The sequence below is a fragment of the Dermacentor silvarum genome, chromosome 8 (assembly GCF_013339745.2).
Source record: "Dermacentor silvarum isolate Dsil-2018 chromosome 8, BIME_Dsil_1.4, whole genome shotgun sequence".
NCBI classification, from domain to species: domain Eukaryota; kingdom Metazoa; phylum Arthropoda; class Arachnida; order Ixodida; family Ixodidae; genus Dermacentor; species Dermacentor silvarum.
Window position 1 is genome coordinate 115,997,567 of NC_051161.1, and position 23,942 is coordinate 116,021,508.

A 23,942-nucleotide genomic window follows, 5' to 3' on the forward strand; every position below is an offset into this window, starting at 1 on the left:
GCCCCACTAGTAAGCCTTTTTTTTGGCTTTCTAATTTCATGTGTTTACTGTGTTTACCTGTTTTTTCAAACTGTATTATTGTATTTTTGTTTTTGTTTTTATGTGACCCGAGGTTACCATTTGTTACCCCCCCCCCCCTTATGTAATGCCCCATCAGGGGCCCTTAAGGGCAAATAAATGATGATGATGATGATGATTACGCTGAGCAACGCGCGGTCGCGAAGCGCGGTAGCCGCGGTTATTGTTGCTTCGTAAATAGTCATGAACATGAGGGTCGTAATCCTGATGTGTGGTTCTATCGGTACCCCGGAAAGCCGTATGAAGCAGAGTGACGGAAGCACTGTATACGTGCTGTTCGACGCGTGAAGTACGCAAGAGAAACAATGTCTGCTACCTATACATGTAGGTTAAGCAACGCGGCTTGTTCACCTGCCGAGCACCCCGAACGAATTAATGAGGCTAACCAGGTCAGGTTACAAAGGGCTCCGTGAAAATCAGCGAATGCCAACCCAAAGTAGTTTCGGAGCGCGCAGCCAACACGGGGCAGATTGCAGAACCACAGTTTTCAGCATGCGAATTTGCGAACTGCCACCGCGCACATACATAATTAGAATAATTTTGTGGAGACAAATGTTGAATATGAAGTGTAACTGCCGTGCATGCTACAAAAGTGCTTGCGCGATTGTCTCTGCTGCAGAAATGGCATAGACGCACGGCGGCCCGAATGCGTGATTTCGGGTCGGCCACGGCCAGTAGTCGTACTTACTTACGTACTTACTCGCCTTCTTACTTAAATCCCGGTGGATTTGCGATACAAAGGCATCGACGAAAAGCCTGCGTCCTCTCTAAAAATTGAGTTACGGGGTGCGTTCGTCGCCGAACGACAGCTCCATAGGTCTTTGAGACGTACGTGCTAATTTGCGCACAATACGGACGCAAAAGTTGGTGGGTGGTTTTTTGAGTCGGAACAAAAGTTGAACTGTTGAAAATGACGAATACAAGCTGCTTTGAAAAAAGAGAACGAGAAACATCTTTTTTTTTTCGATTTTCTGTTGCACCTTGCCTCCAAGCGGCCGCTGGCAGCAGCTGCAATTTGACGTCATAACACGCACCCGCGGCCAACGTCGGCCACAGCTGTCGTAGTGTTTCCAGGGGTGTCGGTCCCTTGCAGCGTTTGTTTAACCCCTTTCGGCGATCTTTACACGTGGTCCGTCTGAAACACCATCCCCGTCGGCGCTCCACGCAGGTGGTGCGTCTTGCACGGTCGTCGCTCGGTATTGACGCGTTCATCGCGGCGGAAGGAAATGCCCAAACGTTGCTGTTATAACAGCATCGTCGGTCGTGACACGCCATCGCACACGTTTCCCAGAGACGAGAAGGTGCGTAAACTTTGGATACCTGCCTATTAGAGAGCTTTAGCTTGTCCGGTAATCGGGTAAACGCGGGCGTTGGGGCTTTCGGGGGGAACCGTAAACGTGAGCGGCCTGTGTGGTGCGGCCACCTGGTGGCGCAGAGCTCAAACTGACGAAAACAGCTAATATTGCAGCAACCAAGTGTTTTCTACTTCGCTGCTGGTGTAAATCCTTGGCAGCAACAACATTACGCCACTGCCGAAAATTTGCACCAGGAAATGACCAATCATTCTTGCATACGTGTCCGGTGCAGAGCGAGATCGGTTCGCGAAAACCGGACCGACAATTCCACGGCCGCCTGCTCTTCTTCCTCGCTTGACGCGGAAGACTCGTAACCGTAAGCGGTAATACTTATTGCCAAGTTGGAATGGTTCTCGTCTTCAGACGTGTACTCATCGCTGGTAGACGCACCAGAACTCGAATCCATGCTCGTGGTGGCAGCGTCGGCGCGCTGCGAATGACCGCGGCCGGCCGGCCGGCTATCCGACGAGGGTGTCGTGACGTCACGCCTTCCAACTCCCGCGGGTCGGACGGCGAGGCGCGCGCTCCCAAAAACGCCAAAAATAGAGCCATCGGCTCAAAAATGAGCTAAGTGACTACTCCTTTTCGGTGTAATCACAGACTGAGGATTCATTTTTAGCATTTTTGTAAAATTTTAGATATTGTGTCCGTATCCCTTTAAACGTGTGTGAAGGTTACGATGCGGCGGTGGAGCACTCGAAAAAAAAATGAAGAAAAAAACACGTTGGTCGCCCGCTCGTTCACTGCCTGGTTTAGTCGTTTGCTCGTTCGTTTAGTCGTTCGCTTGCTTGTTCGTTCAACTATTGGTTCGTACGGCCACTATGTCTCAGCGACGCATTTGCTGTAGGGCACTAAGGGCCCATTCACAGTTGCGACTAGGCGAGGTCGCGCGACCGATTGCGGCTGGCGACCAGAAAACTACTCAAGACGAACGATGATCACACTTACAAATGCGACCAACGCGTCGCTAAACCGAAATGTCTCGCGATATGCCATTCACGTCTGCTTGCAATGTCATCGCCGCGTAAAATAAGCGTCGGCGTATACGGACGTCCTGTTCCTTCGCATCTGATTGGTTCAGCTGTTCTACGACTGTGGTCGCGCGACTGAAAAATCGAGCAGTGAGCGACTGGCCCGAAACGGTCGCATTCGAGAAAAGCGACCATTTGCTACTACTTGTTGCGACTAACTTGGTCGCGCGTCCTCACCTAGTCGCAAGTGTGAATGGGCCCTAAGGCTGGTGCGTCCGTGCCCTCTGCCAGCCTTTGAGCGTCATAGCTTATACGCACCGACAAGTGGCAAAGACGGCGCGAATTATTTAGGTTACTGAGGGTTGGCGCCAAGATGATTACATTCGATCGAAAATGTGTTATTTACAACCATTCGCAACAAGATCTTGCGACACGCGCTTGACAGATGTGCACGCGATACGTTCGGAGTGGTCTTGGTATGGCGTTAGCGTTGGTTGAGATATTTATAAAATAGTTATCAAAACAGAAAAGGAAGCTGCCTTCACTGAATTTGTATATGTACCGGGCGTTCAAAATTAACCATTTGTTTCCCAAATACAGTCTGCGCAGTGCACGCAACCGAAAATGATACTTTGAGGCACTTTTTGTTCAATACCTGGAAAAAACTTACATCAATACATGTACATTTTATAAGAATTTTATTACTGCCACGTTTGTTGCAGCCAGGAATGAGGAGTTGAAAATAGGGGACCAGTGCATTGACTCTTGAAAGCGTTCAAGAAGCATGAAGACTTTGAAAGCAGTTTATTTTTCTGTTGTTAGTTTTAATTAGTGAATTAGTGTTTAAACGTTAATTATAGCTTTTTTGGTAATTAGTTGAATATGTGTTTTGATTTATCGTGCTACTAATGTCCGCCTCATTGAATGACCCAGCTCGAAGATAAGAACTATGCTACCTGCCACAGGCGATTTCTAAATATTCCGTAAAACTTAAAATTGAACACCCTGCATATGTAACCCTCCGTATAGAAATCCTAAGCTTTACACGAAGTTACTCAGAGCTAGAACGCCAACGCGAACGCATTAAAGCGCACCGCATTGCTATGTGTGCATTCACTCCGCGAAAGGTTGTCTGCTACGCTCAAGCGATGTAGGTGGCGCCACGGTCGAGGAGGGAGCGCGAAAGAGAGAGAAACGAGGAGGAGTGAACGCGGGAGGAGGAGAGTGTCGCTACTTTACGAAGTATCATGGGCACTGTAATCATGGGTTTTGATTTAAAGTGGATGAACGCATCAACAAGTCAGTAGTCGAAATAAGCAAAATACGTTTCGAGTATTGGTGAAAAAGAAAGCAGGGAAGAGATTGTTACTACTGGATACGTTAGAGGCGTAGGTAGCGGTACAATGTACACAGACAAGGTTTCAGAAAGAAAAAATATTAAGGAAATGTATACGCAAATGCTAGAATGAAAAACTTGGAGTACGCTTAAGCTTCGCCTTTAAGAGTGGAACGCGACAGCGTTATTGGACGCCGTTGACGCCGACACCGACAACGTATTTTCTGCGACAAGGGGCCCGATCACAATTTAGAACAGGCTCGGTTTTCAACAATCCCCTCAATGTTGCCTACAACCAGAGTATAGCGAAACACCATCAGAATTGGAGGGCGATTTAAACTTCACCTTTGAGAGTGGAACGCGATAATATTCAAAGATCCCTGGCTGCTTATAAGGCTTTTTTCTCGTATATTCAAATTACAAACCGACGCTATCACGTCTGTAGATTGTGGTTAAGTCGTACTTTACGATTTTTCTGACGGATGTTACTTTGAGAAATCAATTTTTGTTCACTAACGCCTTGGCGCCACGCGAAGGGCCCGCCCGGTCGGAATGGTTCGGGATGATGTGGTTCGGCATGATTATTTCCGCCAGACGCCGATGCTTACGCCGACGCCGACACGGACGCCGGATTTTCTGCAACAGGGGCCCCTTAACGATTTCGCGTTAAACACTTATATAACGATACCTGTTTAAATCAAGCAGACCAGGTGACTACGTGTAAGAGCCCCATTTCAAAGGGAATGCCAATAAATCGTCATCATCGACCACCTGAGGTTCTTTAACGTGCAGCCAATCCACAGTACGCAGGCGTTTTTTTCATTTCAGCCCCCTCAAAATCGCAGTCCGGATTTGATGCTGCGACTTCAGATTTAGCAGCCAACCGCCACAGCCACTGCGCCGTGACAGCGGGTATAAAATTTTTCTTGATATCCCCCAATATGTTCACATATGCTTCCTTTGCTTCGCCATGGCTTCATAACCTACTTCTACCTTAATGAACCTTCTCGCTGGTTTTTTTGAAAATAACAAGAACTTGCGTTTCAGGTCACCTTACTGAAAATGGTGTAGTATGCCGTAAGCAAGCTAATGGCCCGCAATTCTTGAATTCTTTAACATCTTTCTTGTGGAATATTATTAGAACGGTTTGCGCTCCGCTCAGATTTTTTTTTTATTCTCACAAGTTGCGCACAGCGACTTAGCGGGAACCAACGTTTTTAGATTAGGTTGGCGGGAACGCTAGAACTCGTGCGCACAACGCTCATGCCGGCATCAGAACATTACCGCCACTCGGCTGCCGCACGGATTTAGCGCAACGGTGGTGGTGCATCAACTTTCTTTGGTGCATTGCAGTCAAACTGACCCTGCTCGCCTGTGTGTCCAACGTGCCTTTCATTGTGCTCGCGCTTCTCTGCGCTGAACTACCTTTGCTTACTTACCCACACCCTCATCTCTCCCACCTATCACCTCCGGCGAGTGGCTGACGGACTTTATCGGCCCAGCGCTGAAGCATGCCGCAAGCGACGCCATGGTCTGAGGGCACAGAAGCATTTTTTTTCGTAGAATAAAGCGATTGCTCTCTCTCTCTCTCTCTCTATATATATATATATATATATATATATATATATATCACTTCAGAAGCAGCGGTTTATATGCATACGCGGACACATTGCCAATGCAACCCGCGTTCAAGAAATAGGAAACGGTGTGAACACTGCAGTAATCACTTATAACGTTCCTGAGCTATGAAGGAAAGTATACGGAACCACAGCGCACATGTGAGGCCATTACTGGATATAGGAAAGTGCTCGATTGCCTTTCTTAAAGTAATTCCTAGAAAGTGCAAGCTAAAATAACTATGTTTTTGTATTTCCGGAATGAAAACTGTACGCCAATGTTCCCCTTTGTCCTTTGGTCAAACCCCCCCCCCCCCAAAAAAAAAAAAACAAAAAAAAAAAACGGCAGTATCGGTTCGTATGGCGGCCCCCGTGCCTAAAGCGTAATCATAAATACGCAGACGTTCTCGGGCTTGGAATGAAGGCGCGGACAAAGTTTCACGTTTTCGGCGTGCCATGTTATGGCCGGAGAAGCCGGATAAAGCGCGTCGGTGCTACGAGGAACAGCAAGTCGAGCGTAGCCCACACGCACGCGGCGACAGGTTGTGGTCGCCATAGAGTTTCGTAGAATAATTACTAGAGGGAAGTCTGGCGCTGCTATCGTTCACCCACGATGCGAATGATGGGTACTACGTGGATTTGCGTGATCTTTGGTCTTGAGGACTCAGACGATCCAGTGGCTTTGTTAATTTAACACTTGATCTGCCTTCATTGTAATAAATTTATCAGCAATGTATAGTTTTACAAGTGCAGAGTACTCTGTGAACACACACAATTGCTACTAATTGCAGCGGTTCAGCCTGTCGAGGTGGCCAAATCGAAGCGCGCCAAGCGTCTGAACGCGCTGACTAGCGCGCCAGAAATTCATTAAGGCTTTCTATGCCTGCTTGTCGCTGCATGCGTCCATTGGCGTAATAGTTTCAATATCTGGCTTCTGTACTGCAGTAACAAAAACTAGCCCTTAAAAGAACCTAGCCCTTAACCAGGAAGCTGTTATTTAAGGGCTAGGTTCTTCAAGATCGTGTCCGCGTCTAGAAAAAAACTGTCATAATCAGCATTGGCTCGAGCTTCGTTGTTTTCTTCCGCAGCTGGCTCGTTGGCGCCCGTCGGTTCGCGCTCGTGCCGAACACGAGCCGTGCTCGGCACTCGCAGATCGCGACCGTAGAAGAACCGGGGTGTACAACAATTTCGGTTCCATGTGCGTGGTGGTTTGCCTCCAGTTGTGCCTTAGCACACGTGTGAAAAAGGTTGACTAACATGACTGATGGGTCATGACATCAATAACAACACATGCTCGTCGTAAGTTACGTGACGATTAATGATACTACAATCACGTGTGGCGCAAACCCGCATTGGATATGCGGGTATGAGCCGCCGAGAGCTGGAGCGGGAGAGAGCTCACAGGATCGTGACGCTGCCGTGCAGTGTAGCGCGGCTGTGAACGTTGTGGCTCATAAGCTAGTCTATGGCGATGGTGCGGAATTGGAGCAGCAAACGCCCTGCTTGGCCATCGCGTCGGGCGAAAACAAGACGCTGGTGTCCTTGCTTTTTGACGAACATGCCGAAGACTCTCAATATTATCAGTAATATGATAATATATAAATTAACTATAGCAATATTTACTACACCAGACCCACCATAGTCACAGCTTCGCCGGCTTCCATCTTTCACACTAGCGGAAGGGCTCCGAATTTTCGAATTATTTGTTACACGGCACTTTATTGAAGATGACGCGTTTAGATAGTCACGAAGCCGTCTAAAGCCAGAAGAACGAAGTTTGGCCAAATTCATGTACTTCCCATCATTCCCATGCTGGCTGAACCACCCCGATTGCAGTTCCCGTAGACACTAGCGCCAGAATTCCCTCTAGTGATTATTGTATGCAACTCTGTGGTGGTCGCAGAGCACGCACACAAGTGTTCGGCAAGCGAGTGTTTTTTCTCTTGGCTAAGGCGCAAACTCACTCTTTCCAGTGTACCCAAACTGTAGGCGGGCATGCTGTCGACTTGGCGGCTCCGTCGTGAGATAGGACGTATTCTATACCAGCGCAGGCGGCGTCAGAGCACTGTAGGGAGAGTGCGCCGAACGCCGCAGGTCACGCTGGGTGCGCCGTGACGCATGGCCGAACAGCGTCCACGTTTCGTCGGCGTAGCGTAACTGCGGCGAACGTGGCCGCGCGTTACGCTGGACTGCCTCCCGACGTCTGCCGATTCCGGGAAGCCTTCATGCGAGTCTTCACCAGCGTAGCGTAACTGCGCCGCGCGTTACGCCGGACTAAGTTCGCGCCCGTACCCAGAATACACAGCGAGCTCGACCGGCTGCTTTCGCGCTGAGCAGACAGACCGGGCGCTGCGATGCATTAGGCACGACCAATGGCGGCATCCTGCCAGGATTCCGGGAGCTTGCTATACGCGGACGGAGTGATTGAGCGCTTAATTGAGGCCGTCAAAAAGTACCCGTGTGTGTACGACACGAACAGGTTGGAATATCGCGACGCATCAAGGAAAGAAAACGCATGGAGGGCTATAAGAACGGATTGCGGGCTCACGACAGGTAAGCCGTTGCTGATAGCGAACCTACGCTTTTGTTTCGTATTGCCACTGAATGTTACCAGCTTGAAACGTGCTTTCGTTGTTCTTCTTTTCTCTCAACATGTTAGTTGAAGAGTGCTTAAAGCTCTGGAAACGGCTGCGGGACCGATACACTCGGGAAATGAAAGCACTTGAAATGTATAAAAGATGCGGCAGTGACTCTATAGCGAAGAGGACTTCGGAATTCGCCCGTGCCATGGAGTTTTACAAGGACTGTGGCCGACCCAGAAAGTAAGCAAAGGGCGTTTTACGCAGTTGCCTTGGGGTGCCTAACACACACGCCTTATTCCATGGATTACAGTTGTTCAACGTGAATTCCTTTTCGTAACAGCCCGCATAATGTTTTCCTGTGGCTCGTCGCACACAGTGGAGGAGTTGGCAAATAGGAAATTCTATACTCGTGTAAAGAAAGGACTAGTTGAATTGTGACGTTTCTACTATTGGCGACATGGTCACTTCGTATAGCATCGTGTTATGAGAACCACGTACTTCCCGTTACTGAATACAAGATTATGGATTGTTCGCATGTCCCATTTTTCCCACTGCTTGCAGAACAGTGTCAAATCTTGCCCTAAAGTCGCCACTGGATGAGAGTGGCATAAATGAAGAGCTTTCCAGTGGAACAACTGAAATATTCAACACAACGATTGAATCACCATCACATCCATCACCCATAGATCCTGCAGAAAGAAAACCAGGCGTTTCGGATCCACCTCTGGGCTCCCTATCAAGGCAAGAAACGCAAAATGGAAGGAAGGCTGCTGGAAGCAAACGAAAAAACAATGACAGCTTCGAAGTAAAGTTGTTTTCTAAGCTAGACAAAAGAATGACAGAAAATGAAGCATTTGGTTTGTCTGTAGGCATGGCACTTGATAGGTGGAGTGTGCAGCAAGCTTCATTATGTAAACTGAAAATAATGGAAATCATTGTAGGGTTTGATGCGCAGTAAAAAATGACAGCAATACATTATATGCTAAGAGTCTTATTCATTTGTTTAATGAACATTAAGCAGTTTTAAGAAGTTCGGAAGCGGTGTTCAATTCACAAAGCTCATTAAATACGCTATAACCTAGTGAGACCCGGCAGGCTCCTGTGTGGACATTTTTTATAAATATTTAGGAAATAAATTGCCCTTCCAAACACCCTGAACACTCGTTCATTGCTGATTACGAGTCTGTGCTACGAACTGACTGAGTTTCGGGGAAATAGCGCGAACTTGAGCGGCATGACGTCATTGGGAAATGGCGGCTCTGCATGGGTGTGAACACATTTTACGGCTAACATTCTTCACGCGGGTCATTTGTCAACTAAAGACATCGCTATGTGTTCTTGAAGGAAACGAGGCAAACGCGAACAGTACTTTTCGTACATGGCGCAAATGTTTCTTTTACTAGCGAGTAAAGGTCTGTGCACCACTGTGCACATTGGGACGCAATAGTTATGCCTCCCACTCTGATTTTGGCGCGCATTGCTATAGTTCGCACAGCTCAATATGATTTTGGCGTACTTAGCTCACTGGCTCTCTTCTCCGCTAGAGCTGCTCTCTTCACCGCTAGAGGGGGACACTGACTGCGATGAAGATGACGTTCGAGAGGCACCCGCGAAAAGTAAAGCCGCCTCCCAGCACGTCCTCCTGTACGTCTCAAACGCTACATTTGCCCATAAAATTTGGCATCACGCGCTGCACGACGCCGTAGTTCTGGCTCCTCCAGAAAGACGCCACACTGTTACATTGCACATTTCGGGTTGTGCATCTCTGCATTAAGCTTGATCGCAGTTTCCTACATTTTCACTCGTAGATGTGACGCTGTTAGGTATGATGATGATAATAAACATGTGAGCCTCATCATGTTTCTTTTTGAAAGCTCTTTCGTCCAAAGTAACAAAGTAGATAACAATTGCATGAATCTGCGTGAAGACACGCATTTTGTGTGCAATAAATGTTACGTTTATCTCTTTTACTACTTTAGAGTCCCAGTGTCCACATGGGTTGTACAATAATTTCTCTTTGAAGTCCCTGCAATGAATTTGAGAGCGTTAAATGATTAGTGCTGCTGCAGGGGTTTTCTCGGGATCCACTATGGCATTTCTTACGTCAATTTTTGTACTAAGCACGCACATTCCTATTTTCCTTACTAATGATACTCTGTTATCCTGTTATCCTTACTAATGATACGAATGTAGAACAGAGCTCCCTAGAACAGATCGAACGTGGGTTTTGTTCGGCGCGAATCGTCGCGTCCGGGAGGCGCCGCCGTGGCCGCAGTTACGTGCGCTCCTGCTCCGGCTGGCTTGCCGAACCAATGCTTTCAAAAGTTTAATCTTTCTCTCTGTATGGAGGGAGAGGTCGCACAGTTCATCGTGTACGACTGTGTGCTGTGCTGACCTGCAGACCGTTGTCGACTGAGTTTAGAGCAAAGGAGTCTGTTGTCTATATACAACATATGGGACATAAATATGTTGTCGCTGTGGTGAGGCAGCGCAGCAACAGCGAGCGAATTTACCTTCGTCCTGGCAATCCCATAAACGCAAACTAAGCTGCGAAAACAGCGCAGCGGGGACTCTGTCCCCGATGCAGATCGCTTTCAAGATACAAGCCGCCCGGAGTAAAACGCCCCCCTCCCCCCTTCCTACTCACCACGTTCCTCCCCTCCGTATTCGCAGGGCGAGTAGGGAGGGCAGGAGCCATGGAGGAAAGAAACAAAACAGGAGAGGCCCTGACGTCACGTTTTTGAAGACGGAAGTGCGGCCAGGTTGGTGCGCCTTCTCCCTCTGCGCCTCCAATCAGGGGTTCTGCAGCTCGCCGGAGCAGATGGCGCGAACTTTGAACTTAGATTGTTTCGAGCCGCCGTACGTGTGTGATGCTGACGCGCGTCAAAACAAAACCTACGAAACTTCTGTAGCCGTTTTAGTGAAGCAGGCGCGCTCCTGTGTTTTTCCGTGGCACTTTGAAGAAGACGACGAAGATCCGCGCCGTGATTGTTTCAGTGTATCTGTTGCTGGCTGATTCTCACACTCACCGCCCCAGCACACAATTTTCAAGGTTACACACCATACTTCAAAGTCAGCTTTTCTCGCGATCAAAATGTGCTGCGAGAAATGATACCTGCGGAAAAATCTTATCTCACTTTTCAGAGGCCGATAGCGACAGCGAAAGCTTCAGGAGCACGGTTGCTGTGGCAACGTTGACAATTGGGGTACCCGTCCCAGTGCTCCTTTGCGAAAAACAGCACGTGACTTCCGCCACACTTTCTCCAATACGTCCGTGCCGGCTGGGGCCTCTCCTGGGTTTCCTTCCTCCATGGCAAAAGCCTTCTACTCCGGGTAGCACGAAGGTCAATTCGCGCAGTGCTGCCGCCGCGATGCCTTACCCCAACGTTCTGACAGCGAGTTCCGCGGTCATCGAGAGATATGTGTTAATGTTTACTTGTGCAGGCGTGACACCATGCTTGTTAATTTACTTAGTATGCCTACGTTTACAAGTTTATACGGTCGATAAAACTACTATCCTTACGTATATATACCACAATCGCTTTCGCGTGTCCGGTATTCGGGTTAAGCAAGCGCAAGCTTACTGCACCTGGACGTTTTAAGGCGCAACCGCATGCACGCGATTTAATTTCGAGCGACAGCGACAAGCGACGGCGACGAGGGACAGGTTTTGCCAGTCGCGGAGGGCGATCCGTCGCGGTCGCTGGTCGCGTCGCCGGTTTCTGGCCAGCCAGAAAATATCGCTTGTCGCCCGGAAGTCAGCGCGACGACATCCGCTGGGGACAGCGATTGCGCAACAACATGGCAGCAATCAGTCTGCCCGCTTCGATCTTAATTCGCTCTTGCAACTTGCTCTCTGCTGTTACAGCAAAAAATAAATAGTACAATCAGTCATCGCTTCACCTCATCGCTAGCTGAGGACTAAGTATCGTCACTTTCTTGTCGTTATTATTGAGATTGGCTGTTTGTTTTGAAGCTGTTAGGCCTGAGACGCCACCGAGAGCCGAGAAAGTGTTTAAGTTTTACTCAACAGATGGCGCCACGGCATTTTACGCTAGAGGCACGGCACGGATTTACACAGGGGATGATAGCATATTTTAGCTAGATCTAGATAAAACGTGGACCATTTGATAAAATTGAGATTTCTTTATGCGCGAACGATAACATTCATTCGCACAACAATGTAAATCCGTCGCTACTCTTTTTCGCGATGTCGCGTTCATGTGGTTGCTGCACGCCGCGACACGACAGTGCGACAGGGTGCGCCTGTCGCGTCGCTTGTCGCTGTCGCTTGAATATCGCGTGCATGCGGTTGGGCCTTTACGGGATGAGTGGAGGCGCAAACGTGAATGGCCTGGACGGTGCAGCCACCTGGTGGCACCGAGCTCAACCAAACACAGAACTATAATAGCAGTAATCAATTGAATTCTGCTTTGCTGTTCGTGTGATTTTTGGCAGGAGCGTAGTCGTGAACACGTTCTTCTAGATGTTCAAAATGTGTTACACTTGGTTGCAGCAATAGCAGGTATTTGTCTGGCTAGTTGAGCAATGCGCCACCAGCTGGCTGGACCATACAGACCGATCAGGCCGCTCACGTGCGCCTTCGCTGATGCTCCTTCATCTCAGCAATAATAGTACGGAGGGGAGAGTGGCGCACCGACGGGGGCGGGGGGGCTCGGGTGTTGTAATCCCCCTCCCCCCGAGGGCCCCCCGCCCGACGCGTCCAGCCCCACCAGTCCAACGTGTACCTTCAGTGCTCTGTTCACATTGTCATTACAATGCAGGAGGTGGGTTGAGGTCGAATTCTCCTGATTAGCACAAACACTCTAGCACTGTCTTGTTTGTCCAAACCGTTTGAGGGACCCTTTAAGGGAGAGGTGATGTTATAGGCGTATGCTCAGTTTCGATTTCATAATGGTAGTGACCACTGGCGCCATGCCGCGCCCAACGTTGTAAGTGGACCTCGCCGTGCTGCTTTTCCCCTCAAGAAATTAACGTCAGTCTTCGTTCTGTCCCAAAAAGCAAAAAAAAAAAAAAAAAAATTATGGGCTGTTATGTGCCAAAACCACCATCTGATTATGAGGTACGGTGTAGTGGAGGACTCCGGATTAATTTCGACCACCTAGGGGTTCTTTAACGTGCACCTAAATCTAAGTACACGGGTGTTTTCGCATTTCGCCCCCATCCAAATGCGGCCGCCGTGGCCGGAATTCGATCCCGCGACCTCGTGCTCAGCAGCCCAACACCATAGCCACTGAGCAACCACGGCGGGTATGCATACATAAGGTTCTGGGTCTGTGCTGGAGACCAGAAAATTATCTTTACATTCCGACAGAAAGCGTTTTGAGCACCGTCAGATGGAATATAAGCACCAAGCGGACGGTACTGCAAGCATCTTCCAGGATTTTTGACTCTCTTGGAATCGTCAGTCCGTTCGTCATCCGAGAAAAAATATTGTTTCAGCGTTTATGGGAAAGAGCGGTCGACTGGGATTCACCATTGCCGGATGACTTGGAGAAAACGTGGAAGATGTGGTGCGGTGAACTGCTTGACCTTCACCGACTCACTTTCAAGCGATGCATCACAACACAAGGTGAGATTGGTCGTTTTGAAATGAACGTGTTCTGTGACACAAATCCAGAAGCGTATGGAGCATGCGCCTACCTGCGAGCAGAGGACGGCAATAACAGTTTTAACGCCGCGCAAATTTGTGCCAAAGCAAGAGTAGCACCCTAAAAGCGTCTTTCGTTGCCTAGGCTGGAGCTGATGGCGGATGTCATAGGATCACGTCTAGCAAGCTACGTTTGTAAGCAAGTAGGCTTGTCCGCAACAGTGTTATTCTGGGAGACTCAACTATTGCACTGCACTGGATTCAGAGTCACGCTACCAAATGGAAGGCATTCGTGCAAAATAGAGTTGGCGAAATTCAGAGCTTGAGTGCCCCTCAACAGTGGAAACATTGCCCTGGAAATGCAAATCCTGCAGATTGCTTCACGCGAGGCATGTCAGCTCAGAAACTGTCAGCAAGCACACTCTAGTGGCATGGTCCTCCTTGGCTCTTGAAAGACCGCAAAGAATGGCCATTTGCGTTACACGAAGAGACTGCGCCAACGATTGAGGTTGAACAGGAGAAACGGAAAGAGCAAATGGTGCTGCAAGTGTCTTCGGCTTCTGAGAGGGAGCCAATCATAGACATAGTAAAGTATAGCCGGTTCTTTAGGCTTCTTCGAGTCACTGCTTGGGTCTTTCGATTGCTTAGAAAGATGAAAGGTGAAATTCTTGATGGTGGTCTTAGCGCCGAAGAGCTCAATCTAGCAAAGATTTATTGGATTAAGACTGCCCAAGAGGACGCTTACGGAGCTGAAAGGCAAAACCTGATTGAGAACAGAGCCATATGTCAGCAGTCAGAGATCTGCACTTTGAGTGCCTTCATTGACAATGACGAACTTCTGCGTGTAGGTGGACGATTACAGCATACAAGAGAGGAAGAAAGAGTCAAGCATCCCATTCTATTACCTCAAGCGCACGCATTCACTAAACTCGTTGTGAGCGAATGTCACCTGACTGTAATCCATGGAGGTGTTCAGGACACTATGACCGAAATAAGAGAGAACGTTTGGATTCCAAGATCACGTCAAGTCGTGAAACAAGTCATTCGAACGTGTAATGGTTGTATACGAGAGAGACTACGAGCAGCTACTGCACCGAAAGCACCGCTTCCCACGGACAGAACCTCCCCAGGTAGTTGTTTTGAAGTTGTTGGGATTGACTTTGCAGGTCCACTTTTCACAAAGGGAAACGCGATGAAGAAAAAGCCATACATAGCGTTATTCATCTGCGCCGTCAATCGTGCTATTCATTTGGAGCTCGTATCGGACCTCTCCGCAGAGAAATTCCAATTGGCCTTCCGACGTTTCACAGAGCGTCGTGGATTACCCCTTAGTTATCTACACGAACAACGCTTTAACATTTAAGAAAACGTCGAAGGACCTTTTGCAGTTATTCAACTCAATGAAGAAAGGAAAATTTACAAGTTACTGCGTGGCGGAGCAATCAGATACAACGGAAGTACATTGTTGAGAAAGCAGCGTGGTGGGGAGGCTTTTGGGAGCGTTTGGTGAAAAGCGTCAAAGTATGTCTTAGGCGTGTACTGGTAAACGCACATCTGAGCTCTGAGGAATTGATAACAATACTCAACGAAGTTGAGGCCGTCATTAATTCACGCCCCCTGACCTTCCTGCACTCGTCACCAGACGAAGGGACTGCCTTGACACCGTCGCACTTCCTCACCGGCAAACGCTTGCTAGCGCTTCCCGACGGTCATCCGACCATTCTATCTACACCTTCAGCCAAGGAAATGGTGCGAAGGTGGATACATTGTCAAAGAATATTAGGCCAATTCTGGCGTCGGTGGAGAAACGAATATTTACTGCAGCTACGATCGGCGCACAGCTGCGCCAGCAAAGAGAACCACTTGCTCAAGAAAGGCGACCTTGTCTTAATTCATGACGAAAAACTACCGCGGCTCCTCTGGAAAAGAGCTGTTATTTACGAGGTACTCCCCCGTCGAGATAGACAAGTCCGAGCATGCACAGGCCAAACTGCTTCGGCGGCCTGTGCAGCGGTTATATCCAGTTGAACTCGACAACTGAGGGGAAAAATGAGCTAGCTCGTTTTGTTTTTGTTTTTTTTTTTTTTTGGTGGGGGGGGGGGGGCAGTGTGTTCTATTTTGTATTGTTGTATTTGTTTTAATCGCACGTGCGCACTCCAGACGCGCAAAAGCGAAGTGGACCCCTCGTCTGGCCGGAGTAGAGAGTGGAGACGGCACCACCTCGACGGAGGCAACCTATGCCATCGGTGATTGACGAAGAGCAGGGCGTCACTCCTGTTGTGTTTAAATATTGGAGGTGGGGTGGAGTTTAGACGACGAGAGGGGACGGACCGTGTGCGCGTTTGTGTGCGTGTGTGTGTGTGTGTGAAGAGAGAGAGAGAGATAAGAGCCGCTCTTGAGAGACCAGACAGAGCGGACGTTGCGTCCTACGCTGCGATGTTTTCCTTTGTTCTACTGTACTGCATAAGCCGAATATAAGTTTTCTTTAATTTTCCCTTTTAACCGAGTTCTATGTTATCAATCTTTCACATCAGCCATAAAGGCACAGCGTAACCCTTGTCACGGAGCCAGTAATGCGCCCTTGTAAACTGTTCCCCATTCTAAGAGCTAGTTTGCCGTGACGTAAGAAAAAAAAGCCGTACTCACGTAAATAAATGGGTGTCTGGCAGAGATGACAACAGTTGCGAGGAATGAGTATAGAGCTGTTCTTCAAGCCAATGACGCAGACCCGACAAGGACGACGTCCTCTTCTTCTAATCGTGCCATAACGGATGATGATGATGATGGCCTTAAAGTCCTTGGCACATACCCACTCACTGGGATAGTCGAAGAGAGGGACTGATTTTTCATTTGCGTAAAGTGAGTAAATTTATAAATCCGTAATTTTGATCAATAAATTAAAACGCCTAACACCCTAGCCAAATCAGTAAACAGTCATTATAACAGAACATAGAAATAGAAAGAAAATGGGCATGGCTTGATTCCATTTCTTCTTCTTTGTTCGCACCTTCATGGCAAAATATGGCACAATACCGGTTTAAAAATGGGTGGTTGTTGACTTGTCCGGCGAAAATTCAGAACAATGAGAATAGAGGTAATGTAAATATCCAGAACCATATTTAAAAAAAAAACGCGATCACCTGGTGTTCCGTCCTAATCCAACCAGAGCCCTTCCCCATGTTTACAAGAGGCATTTCCACCGAAATTTAAACAAGCACAGATGAAACACAAGCTTTGAAAGGTTAAAAAAAAAACAAGAAACGCAATAAAGCTGGTCAATGACGACAATTAAATAAGTATAAAAAGAACCAGGCCTGTCACCACAAAAGTGAGAATCTCGGTTGTACAGCGCAGTTCTTATTGAAGTGGCACGTTGTGAACTTGCTGAGTTTTCTGTTTATTAAACATTTTGAATCTCTTATGGTCTCAGCTCTTCATGTCAGTGTGGCTCCGGTATTGGTGCGCCTTGCATCTCGGTATGGTACGATTCTCTTGCCGCTAATCTGCCGCCGCGATGGGCAGGACGGGCCTGTATTGGCACAATTTCGAAGTACAGAGGCCCTCTACAAACACTTGGTCCGTGACGCCTGCCGTTCTGACTTAGGGAATTATCTGAGAGGGGAGGATATCAAACAGCTGCTGCACAGAGTCGCTTCCCTTCTGCTAGCTATTCTGATGTAGGTCACTTGGGCGTCATCGGCAAATGAGTAGCGTGTCTTATATAAATGGATTGTCGATCACCTCTTGTATCACTATTCGCGCTTCGACGAACAACGCCAGGCATTTCTCTGCGCCTTGATCGTACTGGGTGATCGGCCTTTTACCGAAGAAAAGGTCCTGGAAGCCTACCGTCACAGCTCATCAGTCCACAAAGCGACACGAGCTCTTCTGGAATATTTGAAGGCGACAGACCTCAGCGCACCGCTGCAGATACGCTTCGCGTTGTCTTATACGCGTGATTGATATTAACTGATTTTTTCTCTGTCTTTCTTGTTCTCCCATCTGTCTCTCCACGTGCAGGCTAGCAAACTGAAAAAGGTGAGTATAACTTCCCTCGTTTCTCTCTCATAGAAATAAACACGACACTGCTTTTTTCTATGGCGGTAGCTACGGTGGTTTCGCTGCTACTCTGTTTTTTTGTAATTTGTAAGAGCCGCTACAGTTTGTGGCACAGCTAACTTTCTAAAGCTGCCACAGCGCCTCTTCTACTGATTTTATTATTCCTGACTTGCACAGCACGTCATTTTTTACCACACGCGCAATCGCGCTTCACTCTATGGAACCTTCATGCAAGGCACGCGACCACTCGCAACCGCCGCCAACGCAGTGGCCATATTACCCACTACATAAGTGCTATGGTATCAGTTTTGTAGGGAGCCTGCATGCCTACACTTATTTTGGGTGGGGACAACTGCAACATTTAAACCGAGCCTTATCAGATAAGGAAGGGGTTTCGAGTCCGCTAGGGGCTCGTCACCTAAAGCGAGAACTTATGAACTCGTCATCATTTGTAACACTGTTTGCAGGCTCTGTTCGGCCCAGCCCAGATAGACTGGATGAGGCTTTGGTTTGGAACAGCGGTCTTTACCTGGACCAAGGGGAGCTTCGAAGCGGCTGTCGAGATTTCCCAGATCAGCTGCAAGAGGCCCTGAAAGCGTCCGCCATGCGGCGAGATACTTTCGGAAGCTACTTTTCCTGTTGAGTTCACGTACGAGTATGCGGCCATGGCTAAAGTGGCAGACAGTGTTCCAATGTTTCTTTGCAAAATGGCGAGATTTGAAAGGTTATAGGTGGGTGGGCAGCATGTTTGAGAGAACGTGAGAGAGCCTATACCAGGTGTTTCTTTTAGCTGCACCGAAGTTTGACTATTGCCTTACCCGTTGAGGTAAATTGCTGGATTAGTTGGCCATTATATCTAAGCGAAATCAAAATGCTTAGTTGAGTAAAAAACGTAAAATAATTACCTTTCTAATTAGTTACTTTGCATTCCACATTTTAATATACCAAATGTAGCCGGCGATTTCGCAAGGCGCATCCACTTGGAACTCTCACTAGTGTACGCCGTATAACCTCCGCCTGGCAATGACGTCACCATGCGTCGCCTAGCAACGCTTCGCCCCAACTGCGCCGACTGCGCCGCGCCTATTCGCAACTCAACTGAACTGCAGGGGGCGCTGCGAAAATTGGCCGCGTCTGGCTACACTGCGCAACATGGCGGCTATACGGAGGTCCCCGCGTCGCCGCAACCGCTGTGTTTGATGTACAGTACATTGTAGTTTGATGATTTTCTTGCGGTGTGATGCCGGTTTGGGCCGGTTAGTGGAAGAAAAGAGAGTAGCTTACGCCGACCAAATCATTTTAGCCGATCTGAGAGAGGCACAGTTGGTAATGAGGCTGAAGTGGTCGCACGATGTGTGCAAACATCTGGCGTGACAGCGGACCCGCACGAGATTCTGATGAAAATCACCGATGTATTCTTTAATCAATTGGTCGTGGAACCGAAGTACTCGTGCACTGTTGGATGGTCAGAAAAGTACAACCACGTTTCTGCTGCTTTGATTCACTGTTAAGGTGCGGATAGATAGTCCGGTGTTTCTAGCGTGCGAGACAGCGACCGGCGAAGTTGGATACGTCACGCTGGCCTCGCCAGGATTGCCGAAATCTTACAACCTGCTGAGTTTGGCACGTTTAACATGGCCCGCAGAAGCGCACCAACTTGCTCGATCAGCTGTTGCCACTGTACATGCGGATAAATGCGCAGCCGGCACGCACTTTCTCATTGTTGTTGCTTAACACATTTTCGTTCGGCGAAGGCGCAAACTCTGCACGCTCTTTTCAGTCCAGAGAGGAAGCGAACCTAAAATCAAGCTTAGCACTTTATCGCGAGCATGCACTATGAATCTCTGGTGAACCTTTCCCGCTACTTTTGCGTTCCTGTTATCTATTTTACATTCAAGATTCGCACAACGTGACTGGTGCTTCGCTTAGCTGTAGTTATTGTAGTAGTTGGCGCATTGTTTCCCTCGTAGAGAACAAAACGATAAATAAGAAACCGAAAGATCTGCTTACTATAATAAAAACATTTTCACACCATGTACGAGTATGGCTTGTGCTACGTGGCCTGACCATGCAATGATTACTCCCCGCTGTCTACGAACATGTCGCTTATGGCTGCTGTGTAAACTAATGAAATAAAACAAATGTTTCTGTGCAAATTAATGTCAACTAAGCTATTGCATTATGAATCTAATTAATTTTCCATGTTATTCTATAATTTACGTATCCTGCACATTAATGGCCAAAACTGTGTTCGCCTCTGAACTGCGAATTTCATTCAGACACTGATAAGAGATACAATTGCCTTGTTAATTACGCATTTTCAAATGAGCGCCTACTAATTTGCACTAGTTACACGGGAAGCGTGTCCAGGTCGCAAGGAATGTGTACTGCTATGTCACCCCATAGTTATTTTGCACGGTGGCGCGTACATGTTGTGCTTACATATAACGATTTACCGACGTTACACGGGAGTACCTGAAACTCCGATGTACCGATTTTCGCTGATGTACCATACTCCGTAGTTCCACGTTGTGCGCCGCATGTATCCGGTAATAACAGCTTTAATAAAGGAAAGGTCGAGTACCGCGGCGATGTTTGCATCATAAACTGCATTGCCATGCCGGCTATCACATGAAACTGCATGTTGCAGCACGCATACGCTGAATGTTATCACGATGGCAGTAACAACCTCAACGCAAACTTCCTGAAGTTCGCTGTAGCGCTTTACGGCAAACATAGTACAAGCAACAGGATCGCGTTCTCTTCACACAAACAACAAACAGAACCGGAAAAAAAAGAAAGATAACTTTCTCGAGCAAGATGTTGGGAACACAGCTATTGCCGTTGTCGCAGCTTTGCTGTGATAAGATTCGCAATCCACGTGGCTCTTCGGCGCCGCAAAACTGCGAAACGCAGTATAATTCCAAGTTTCGTAGGTGGTAGTGCGCACCCGATCGCAGTGTGAAAGCTACGGACGGAGCGTCTGCTCCGACGCTCCGACCTCCGTACGAGGTTTCCGGCGTTCGCCGCTAGGTGTCGCATGAATTGCTGGAGTCGCGAATAGCGACAGCTGCGTGAGCCGTGACGTCATCCGGCACACCGCATTGCTTCGCCTTAGCTTTGCCGAGCCATGACGTCACCGCACCGTGCGGAGTGGTTGCCGCGGCTGCGCGGAGGCGGAGCTAAGCCGTGACGTCACTGCACCGATCCACGGGATATATAGCTCCGCGTCGCCGCTGCGGCGACTCAAAAGCCCCGCCGTCTACGCGCCGAGCACATCACCGCGAAGGTGGGGCGGCGAAGGAAAGCGTCACTCCCGAAGAAAAGGAAGCGCGGCTGGAAAGCCACCGCGCCGCTACTCGAAAGCGAATGAGACGAGTTCTGTCTGATCCCGAGTATCGCGCCGCCGAAGCGGCGGTGAAACGTCGGCGATTTGCAGAAGATCCGGAGTTACGAGCCCGCGAAACCGAGCAAAAGCGTGTAAGCGTCCAGAAGCATCCAAATACTTTAATGGCCGAGTGTTCGTTGCTCCTTGGGCTGTTGATGATTCCAGGGGTGATCTTGAGCAAAACGTGGCCGAGTCTCGAAGCATGACCTCGCAAAAACTTTGCCGAACCGAGATAAAGCAAGGTAGGGCCGCCAGCTTCGCTGTTTGCCCAATCTTTGCACCGCTAGCATAGAGTAACACATACAAGGATAAGAGAGGACACTTCCAATAGGCCCCTGCGGCACATTTGGTTTCGCAGTGCACCTATCGGGTGTGTGGAATCTACACAGACTCAGAGATTGGGACCGCAGGAAAACAAATCTCGAAGGCTATTTGCTGGCAATGAGAAAAATTACACAGCCTCCAAGATCGCTTCCGTGCGAGTGCGCGTCCCGGAGGTTTTATATTGATTTTTTTAACGCATTGCTTGCATGGATCGAGTAGCTTCGTGTAAGCTATACCGCCAGAACAGCAAGCATAGGATGCCACTGTGTGTTTTGCAGACATTTTAAATAAACATGACAAGTGTTGGAAGAAACGGAACTTTATTTTCAAGTGATATTCTCAGTAAGCACATGCACACTTTTTTTTCTGCAACGTTTCATGAACGCAAGCACAAAAACATGGGTGCACTGTACAATGCAAGACATGCCAATACAGCTGCCATATGTTGAGAATAAATTTCACAAAAGGAATAAACAGGCGATATCATGAAAAACCCCACAAAACAGTAAAACTGCAGAAGACACCATTAGCATTAAAGAGGAAAACAACGCTCGTCTTTTGAAGCCTAACCTTTCTTATTAAGTGGTAGTTTTGGGCTGCATAGCAACAAGGATTGAAGGCTAGACACTACAGTTGTCAGCCAACTACGCTCTCTGCCTGTCCTGCCGTTGTTACTGCACCACGCAACACAGCAGTAATTCCTGTAGTACTTGACTCCGGACGGCATGACCTGAAAAAAAGTATTGGTTATGTCTTCTCTCCCGCCTTCACACAAATTTTCTCCTCCCTACTTTACATCGCCCTTTCGCGAAAAGCGTCACGTGCAATTGCCGCAGTTAAAAGAAAAGCAACCTTTGGTGCCATGCATGCGCTACTGAGGCAGAAGCACGTGTTTATTCAGATTACGTCGTAGCCACAGCTTACAAACATTCTTCTCAATTCGCAAGTTCACTCTCATTGCGCTCGTAACAAAGGCTGCAAGCAATCTGCGAACGCCTCGAATAACGATCCTAAGCATAAGAGCATAGTTTCCCACAATTGCACACATATACGCATTCAATTCAGACTACGTGTACCGGAGTGTGCCCACTCATTTTCTCGCACCAAGAAACGATTTTCTCGCAAACGTGCTACGCAGTATTCCAAATTGCGGTTTCTTAATGTGAAGCAATGCACGAACATCATGCGCGAAGTGAAGAACACAAGAAAGCTCTCTGTGCTGAACAGCACAATGCGACAAATGTCAACTTACGGCTGAAGTGAGAAATACATAAGCAATTTGCAAAGTAATGAAGGGAAAAAAGAACGTAATGAAGGTGTTCTTGGGAAACAGCAGCCAATCAGACAGACGTTCAGGCAGACGAAGCCATCGAGGACCACGGACACGTTATCGCACATCTTTTATTGCGTCGCCTTGCCTGGGGTTCTGTTCTGGACACGCATGGCGGCTGCACGGCCGCCATTATCCGCCATCTTGGCTGTCTTATTGGCTGTCCAGAGGTCACGTGTTTTGAAATTTGTGCCGGGAAACGGAAGTTTTGCAAAATGCAATTTTGCGTTTTCGTCAGAATGACGAAACGTGACGTGAAGCTGCAAGTTTTATTGACTAATACTTTTTTGTGGTCCTTGGCACCTATATTGCGACTTTAGCGCTTTAAAAAGAAAGTGGACGGTAGCGTGCAGAAGCTCGTGCAATGCATCTGCAATTTCGCGAATATGTGGTGGCGTTCCAAGATAGCCGGCATGTCAGCTTGTTCATTGGCTGAAGGAATATCCCGTGAGGAGCGTCACAGGACGGGCCGTTTCGTAAACGTCAATTCGACGTTGCGTGACATTGCGCTGGGCCGCCATTGCAGAGTTTTTCCGCCATAATTTGTGGTGCGACGATCCGCGCGAAATATGGTAATGAGCGGCCATATGCAATGGCAGTCGAGAGGCATGCGTATCGCCGCATTTTCCGTGTCATTTCGGGCCATAAAAATCTTTTGTTCACAACGCGTGTTCATAGCATTTGCATCGCTCTCGGGTGGTGTTGGCATTTGTGTTTTGCACCACCATTTTTATTAAAAACACGTTTATTTGAAATAATATTGGCTGAAACTAGCAAACTTTCTGCGACATTTCGCACTTCTCACTATTGCGTCTGTATTGTAATCAATATTAATGACTTTTCGCGTCATCAAAGGCTATGACAACGGTGACTTTTTAATTTACAAAAAGAAATGTACGCAAGACGGCGCCTTGAAGTTTCCTCTCGCGGTGCGAGTAAGCAGCGAAGTGCAGTGCCGGCGTTTGCGTCGCTCAAGTCATGAGAAGTGGATACCTGTGGCGCGCGCAACGCTATCGATGTAAAATCCCTATGTAAGAAAAGTACCGCCATCTACTCTTTCCTCCGCCGCCTCCTCTCCTAAAGCGCTTGCTTTTTTCTTTACTTTTTGCTTGCGAAAGCCAAGTCGACGGTGGCGCACCTAGAAAATCCACGTTGAAGCTTTCAGGCCGGGCGCGCGCCGCCGCCGCCGCCGGCGACTGCGGCTGCGCAGAGGACTTTCAACATGGCTCTGAGGCGGAAAAAAAGAAAATATAAAGAATTGAAAAGCGCGCGCTATCATCGTCCAATCGGAG

The 23,942-nt window shown here is 48.2% G+C and overlaps 2 protein-coding genes across 2 annotated transcripts in view; one reads left to right on the forward strand and one right to left on the reverse strand.

The window, feature by feature from the left end:
- LOC125947708 (uncharacterized protein ZC84.1-like) overlaps positions 1-5,270 on the reverse strand; it is a 36,082-nt gene extending 30,812 nt beyond the window's left edge. The window contains exon 1 of the mRNA XM_049672950.1: positions 5,180-5,270. Within this exon, the coding sequence (XP_049528907.1) occupies positions 5,180-5,270 (91 nt within the window). The remainder of the gene's footprint in view (positions 1-5,179) is intronic.
- Positions 5,271-7,666: 2,396 nt separating this feature from the next.
- Positions 7,667-9,096, forward strand: LOC119462356 (transcription factor Adf-1-like). The gene is made up of 3 exons (XM_037723698.2): positions 7,667-7,909; positions 8,016-8,178; positions 8,500-9,096. Exons 1-3 carry the CDS (start codon positions 7,729-7,731, stop codon positions 8,894-8,896), a joined length of 741 nt encoding a protein of 246 aa, XP_037579626.1. The 5' UTR covers positions 7,667-7,728; the 3' UTR covers positions 8,897-9,096.
- Positions 9,097-23,942: the final 14,846 nt, after the last annotated feature.

Excerpts from the sequence above, each read along its gene's own strand:
- LOC119462356 (XM_037723698.2), top strand. The coding sequence starts at position 7,729 with ATGGCGGCATCCTGCCAGGATTCCGGGAGCTTGCTATACGCGGACGGA. Across the intron at positions 7,910-8,015 it reads GGATTGCGGGCTCACGACAG|TTGAAGAGTGCTTAAAGCTC; the intron begins GTAAGCCGTTGC and ends TCAACATGTTAG. Across the intron at positions 8,179-8,499 it reads GACTGTGGCCGACCCAGAAA|AACAGTGTCAAATCTTGCCC; the intron begins GTAAGCAAAGGG and ends CACTGCTTGCAG.